The sequence below is a fragment of the Echinops telfairi genome, unplaced genomic scaffold (assembly GCF_000313985.2).
Source record: "Echinops telfairi isolate 266 unplaced genomic scaffold, ASM31398v2 ScPeMD7_2010;HRSCAF=2546, whole genome shotgun sequence".
Taxonomy (NCBI): Eukaryota; Metazoa; Chordata; class Mammalia; order Afrosoricida; family Tenrecidae; genus Echinops; species Echinops telfairi.
The window spans coordinates 20260042-20266986 of NW_022105908.1; the positions used below are offsets into that span (position 1 = coordinate 20260042).

General features: G+C 45.5%; 1 protein-coding gene across 1 annotated transcript in view; it reads left to right on the forward strand.

Annotated features, from left to right (window-relative positions):
- Positions 1-3594: 3594 nt before the first annotated feature.
- YBX2 (Y-box binding protein 2) overlaps positions 3595-6945 on the forward strand; it is a 31763-nt gene continuing 28412 nt past the window's right edge. Inside the window, exon 1 of the mRNA XM_045293316.1 lies at positions 3595-4014. Within this exon, the coding sequence (XP_045149251.1) occupies positions 3595-4014 (420 nt within the window). The remainder of the gene's footprint in view (positions 4015-6945) is intronic.

A 6945-nucleotide genomic window follows, 5' to 3' on the forward strand; every position in this document is an offset into this window, starting at 1 on the left:
AGGGAGACACCGGACAGTATAAGATAGGACAAAATAATAATTTATAAATTATCAAGGATTCATGAGGGAGGGGGGAGCGAGGGTGAAGGGGATAAAATGAAGAGCTGGTGCCAGGGGTTTAACTGGAGAGCAAATGTTTTGAGAATGATGAGGGTAACAAATGTACAAATGTGCTTTACACAATTGATGTGTGTATGGATTGTGATGCGTTGTATGAGCCCCCAATAAAATGATAAAAAAGAAAAGAAAAGAAAACAGTAAACCATCAGAAACAGTAACGCCAGTAATGGTTCCCGGAGGATACAGGAAAGGGGGTGAGGGGAGTTAACAGCAAGAATGACTCTATAACCCCACTCAAGGGGAATAAAGATTAGAATTGTAATTGAATGGATATATTAAATCGGGTAAGAAAATGTTTTGAAACGGATTTATACAATTATGCTTGACTAATTGAATTATGGAATCTTATGCATGACATCGCTAAGTGATCCCAATAAAATGGTTAATAAACCAAAAGCAGTATTACATTCCTGGGTGATTGCAGAGATTACTGCCACCATCAAGGACTTGAGGAATGCAGGGATCGTGGTTCCACCACATCCCCATTAACTAACCTGTTTGGCCTGTGTATAGAACAGGTGAGTCTTAGAGAATGATAGTGGATTGTCATAAACCTAACCAGGTGCTGATTGCAAATGCAGATGCTGTTTCAGATGTGGTTTCATCGCTTGAACCAATCAGTATCATTTCCTAGTTCCAGTATGTACCTACTCATCGAACCAATTTTTTCCCCCTCTCAATTCTGTTTTTGAAAGATCAGCAAAAGCAGTTTGCCTTCAGCTGGCAAGGCCAGGAATACATATGCACTGTCTAGTTTTATTTACTCTCCTGCTCTATGTTATAATTTATCTTCAGTGATCTTGATTGACTTTCCCTTCCAGAAGAGGTTACATTGGTCCAGTTAATTAATGACGTTATGGTGATTGGCCCAAAGAAATGTCAGTGACTCTAGAATTATTGGTAAAACCAATTATTTTCCCAAACCAAAGAAATCAAGCCCACTGCCATTGAGTTGACTCCAACTCACAGTAACCCTATCAGACAGAGTAGAGCTACTCTCTAGAATTTCTGAGACTATACATCTTCAAGGGAGCAGCCAGCCTCATCTTTCTCCCATCCAGTAGCTGGTGAGTTTGAACTGCTGACTTGCAGCTAGCAGCCCTACACTTTTCCTACTGCACCAATTAACCCAACAGACATGGAGGTTCTTCCACTCAGTGAAATTTCTATGGGTCTAGGTTGTAAGTCAGTACGGTAAGTAAGTCCGTAAGTAAGAAGATGCCTTCTACTGCCGTGAAGAGTTAGTCTTGGAAACCCCTTAGGGGTAATTTGATGTGATGCCAGTGAGCTTGGTGTTTTGAGGATTTAAGTTAAGAAATTCCTTTGAAGGGGAAGAATAAATTATTGCATCTGGCCATCACAACTAAAAAAGAGGTACAATGCTTAGTGAGCATTTTTGGATTTTGTCGGCAACTTGTTCCTCATTTGGGAATGCAGTTGCTGTTGTCAGGGGCCCTGGAATGGATTCTAACCCATAGCAACCCAGTGCACAACAGAACAAAGCACTATGACGTGCTCATAATTGTTCCTATGCCTGGGCCCATTGTTGCAACCACTGGGTCATCCATCTCATTGACTGCTGCTCTTGCACTTTACCAAACATGAGGTCCTTCTCCAGGGTCTGGTCTCTCCTGACAGTATGTCCAAAATATGTAAGATGATGTCTTGTTATCCTTGCCGTTAAGGAGCACTCTGCACATACTTTTTCCAAAATAGATGCTTGTCCTTTTAGCAGTCCATGGTACTTTCAAAATTCTTCTCGAGCTCCACCATTCAAATGCACTGGTTCCTCTTTGGTCTTCCTTATTCAATGTTCAACTTTCACATGCATGTGAGGTAATAGAGAATACCAGGGCTTGGGTCAGGCCCACCTTCATTCTCAAGGTAACATCCTTGCTTTTCAACACTTTAAAGAGGTCTTGTGCAGCAGATTTACCCAATGCAACTCATCTTTGGGTCTCTTGACTGCTGCTTGAGCATTGATTGTGGGTCCAGCCCTTGACAACGTCAACCTTTTCTGCATTTATTGTGATGTTACCTATTGTTCCAGTTGTGAGGATTTGGGTCTTCTTTACACTGAGTTGTGATCCACACTGAGGACTGGAATCCTTGATTTTCATTGCCAAGTGCTTCAATTCCTCTGCACTTTCAGCAAGCAAGGTTGTGTCATCTACCTATCACAGGTTTCCCCCCCACCAACAGTTTTATTGGCAACTAACTTACTTATTGTATAATTAAATAGTTCAATCATTCAGTCATATCAAGGAGAATTGTACAATCACCCCCAGATCAGTTTGTTTTTCCAGAACATTCCCCTTCCCATAGTTAAATCGCCTCCAAGATGAGTTATGCAATCACAATCCATTCTAGTGCTCCCTTCCTCTCCCATCTTCACCATCCACTCCTGAGATCCCCTTACCTCCCCATCATCCACCCCCATCCCTGCATTCCCTATAACCCCTTGTATCAGTTATTCTCATTATGTATCCACTCCTCCTGTGCTTCCCAGTTGGGACACAGGTTGATAATAAGCCTTCCTCCAATCCTGATGTCACACTCCTCTTCAAATAATCCAGCTTCTTGGATGATCTGCTCAGCACACAGATGGAACAAGTATAGGGATCAACCCTGACTCATACTTTTTCTGATTTTAAACTATGCAGTATATCTTTGTCGTGCCTCTTGATCCATGCACAAGTACCACATGAGCACAATCAAGTGTTCTGAAATTCCTATTCTTCTCAAGATTATCCAACGTTTATCACGGTCTATGCAGTCGAATTCCTTTGCATATACAATAAAACATAAGTAGATATCTCTCTGGTGTTCTCTGCTTTCAGTGAAGACCCATCTGACATCAGCAATGATGTCCCTTGTTCCATGGCCCCTTCTGAATCCGGCCTGAACCTCTGGCAGCTCCTTGTCAATGCACTATTGCAACCACCGCTGGATGATATTAAGCAAAGTTTTACTTTCATGTGATGTCAATGATATTGCTCTATAGTTTGAGCATTCTGGTGGGTCACCATTCTTTGGAACAGGCAATTGGCCATGTAGCTGTTTTCCAGCTTTCCTGGCCTTCTTAGGCCTATTTATTAAGTGACGTGAAAAGCTAATAGTTTTGAGTAAGGACCAGAAAAGAGAAAATGCTGCAACATGTTCACTTGGGCCACATAATCCAGCGGATCCATTGGTGTCTGAAATGTCAGTGCAGGTCTGAGGCTCCACGGGGATTTGGGATTCTTGGGATTTTAGAGCTAAGGTCTCTGGCCATCTCTGCAGAAAACGACTCTCCTTTTGAGAAACAGCTTTTGGCTTGTTCGTGGGCCTTGGTAGAGATTGACTATTGGGCAACTGTGCGCCAGCAAATCACCACGTGGCAGGGAGAAAATGCTTTGAAAATGATCGGCTGCCAGAAACTCTTTGACGTGGACGATGAATGAATGCAAACGTGGCACCTTTTAGGAGAAGCGAATGGCCGCGGAGGTCGCCGCCGAAGCGCTGGGCGATGAATGGAAGGTCGGTGTGGACCGCATCAGCGGTGGGAATGACAAGCAAGGGTTTCCCAGGAAGCAAGGTGTCTGGACCCACGGGCCGCGTCCGTCTGCTGCGGACCAAGGAGACTGGGGCGAGGAGGCACAAATCTGCCCGGGCTGCATTGTGGATGCCATGCTGAGCCTTCTCAACCTGGTTATTGTAAAGAAAGGGGAGACAGATACCCCAGGACTGAATGACACAACTGTGCCTCGGCGCCTGGGGCCACAAAGAGCCAGCAGACTCCGCAAACTCTTCCATCTCTCTAAAGAAGACCACGTCCGCCAGTGTGTTGTGAGAAAGCCCCTGAACAAAGAAGGCAAGAAACCCGGGACCAATGCGCCCCAGATTCAGCGTTTGGTGACTCCGCGCCCTGCAGCACAAGCGGGGTGCACTGGACACCGAACAACAAGGAGGAGGCCGCCAAATAGGCAGAGCTTTTGGCCACGAGAATGCAGGCGGCCAAAGAAAAAACGTCAGGAACAGATTGCCAAGGCTGCCCTGTCCTGGCGGAGGGCTTCTTCCTCTGAGTCTGAGTCCAGTCAAAAATAAACTAGAGCCTTGAATAAATTAGCTCATCCCTTTGGCTTGAGTCTTAAAAAAAAAAAAGTGCTTGACACAGTGGCTGGGTGGATGGATGGATTGTCATAAGAGCTGCACTAGCCCCCAATAAAATGATTAACAACACCCACTCGCCGTGTGGCCTGAGCTGGCGAGCATGAGCTCGTGCTGTCTGATCCGCAGTCATAAAGGTGGGCCACACAGAGCAGCCATCATGGAATGGAAATGCCACAGCGGAGACTGAGCTGAAGCAGAAGCCAAAGGCACCAGGAAGTTGCGTGGCTAAACGGTCCAAACAGCCATGGGCTCCATTTCTGCCGCACTGCCTTCCCTCTCTCGGTCTGTACCTGTGGCCTAATGGGGAGCCTGTGTCAAAAATAGATGGGTCTTAAGAGAATGAGAGGGAATTATATTATCTTGGCTGAGGAAGAGCAAACCAATGCCCGAAGAAGAGAAATTTGGCCAATAAAGAGAAAACAAACTCAAAAAAGGATGGCAGCAACCTTAGAGCCCCTTTCTGGGGTCTCCCTGAAAAACAGTAGTGACGGGAAAGCCACCCAAGGGCAAAACTTCAGGCAGGGCACCTCATGGCAATTTTTCATGGAAGTCGAAATTGCCAAATAAGGGATACCAATTTGTGAACTTTGGCTAAGAATCTGGCTGGTAAGTCAGGGATGTGAAATTATATTAATTGTAAAACTGGTACAGAGATTTGGGGAAGAGGTATGTGGATAGACTTCTCTGAATAAGCCAGAGAAGTGAGGAGAATTGTCTCCTGGAATTCTCACCAAAGGGTAACCTTGGTTGGGTAGCAACGATGAAACAGACAACTTTCCTCTAGTTCTTAAATGCTTCCTACTACCCCCACTGTCATGATTCCAATTCTACCCTACAAATCTGGCTAGACCAGAGGATGTACACTGGTACAGATAGGAGCTGGAAACAGAGGGAATCCAGGACAGATGAACCCCCTCAGGACAAGTGCTGAGAGTGGTGATACCGGGAGGGTAGAGGGAAGGGGGAGTAGAAAGGGGGAAGCGATTACAAGAATCTATATATAACCTCCTCCCTGGGGGATCGACAACAGAAAAGTGGGTGAAGGGAGATGTCAGACAGTGTAAGACATGAAAAAATAATAATTTATAAATTATCAAGGGTTCATGAGGGAGGGGGGAGCAGGGAAGGAGGGGAAAAACTGAGGAGCTGATACCAAGGGCTCAAGTAGAAAGCAAATGTTTTGAGAATGATGAGGGCAACAAATGTGCTTGACACAATGGATGAATGGATGGATTGTGATAAGAGTTTCGCAAGCCCCCAATAAAATGATTTTTTTTTAAAGCTAAAAGAGCCTTAAATAAAATGATTAAAAAAAAAAAAAAAAAAAGGTAACCTTGGCAGAGGAGGGCTTCAACAACCAAGTGGATTGGATGGCATGTTCTGTGACATATTCTGTTCCCCACCCATTTCTGTCATTGCTCAATGGTTCATGAGCAAAGTGACCATGGCAGCAGGGATAAAGGTTATACATAGTTTGGTAACATGGACTTCTACTCACCAAGGCCAATTTGGTTATAGCCACTTGTGGGGGAAAGTCAGATCCTTGCTGCCAGACTGCTGTCTCCTCCCACCACAGGGGTGGGCCCTGCTCCCTGCCTCTGGGGACAATGGACAGGCTCCTGTAGGAGGAGTTTTCACCCTACTGATAATGGTTCCTATGGAGACCCAGAGACCAACCCCTAGACCACCCACTCATAGCTGTGTAACCTATAGTGCAGCTCCTCCCTGTGACGTATGTTTCTACCTGTAATTAGTGGGCTGGCTTGACCCCAAAAGGTATATAGGCGTGAGTCAGCAATATAGAGCTCTCTGACCTCCTTGCTGCTCACTCCCTGGTGACTCCCCTCTCTTCCCCCTCTCCCTTGTTCCCTTGCCCTCCTTCTCTTCCCCCTCTCTTCACATGGACCACCAAGCTGGGCTGAGGTGAGCAATACTACCATGTAACATGTCTGACTGTATTATTGTATTATCTCTCATGCTCTCGATGACTTTAATATAATGCTTATATATCTCAACCGTACAATTGTGCATTACTGAACCCAGAAGTAGTATTATGGAACCAGTGAGCTCTAGCAGTGGGTGGGGGCTGGTCCCCCGCCTCTCCTGTGCCACTTTTAATTTAATACTACAGCCACTGTTGAGTGTTCTGCCAGCAGCAGAGACCAACGCTGAATCCACGATAGGGCACCATGCCTTGAGCCGATCTGCCGTCAAACTGGTGGCAAGTTGATTACATTGTACCACTTGTATCATGAAAAGGGCAGCCGTTCATCCGTGTTGAGTCTGGATATGAATTTGCCTTTTGTATACTTAGTCCTTCTGTCCAAACTACCATCGGTGGGCTCACAGGATGCCTTATTCACCCTCGTGGCATCTCACACGGCATTGCCTCAGGTCCAGGGACTTACTCCAAGCATGTGAAATATAGCAAGGAACATATGCTCATGGAATTCACTGATCTTACCAGGGTCAACAGTTTGTCGTGCTGTGGTGACTTGCGTGCTGCAGTGATGCTGAAGCTATTCTATTAGTATTTCAAATGCCAGCTGGGTCACCCATGGTGAACAGATGTCAACAGAGCTTCAAGAAGAATAGTAACCAAGGAAGAAGGCACAAGGGATCAGCCAAGTTGAATAGCAGCAGGGCAGTTTTTTGGTTTTTTTTTGCGGGGGG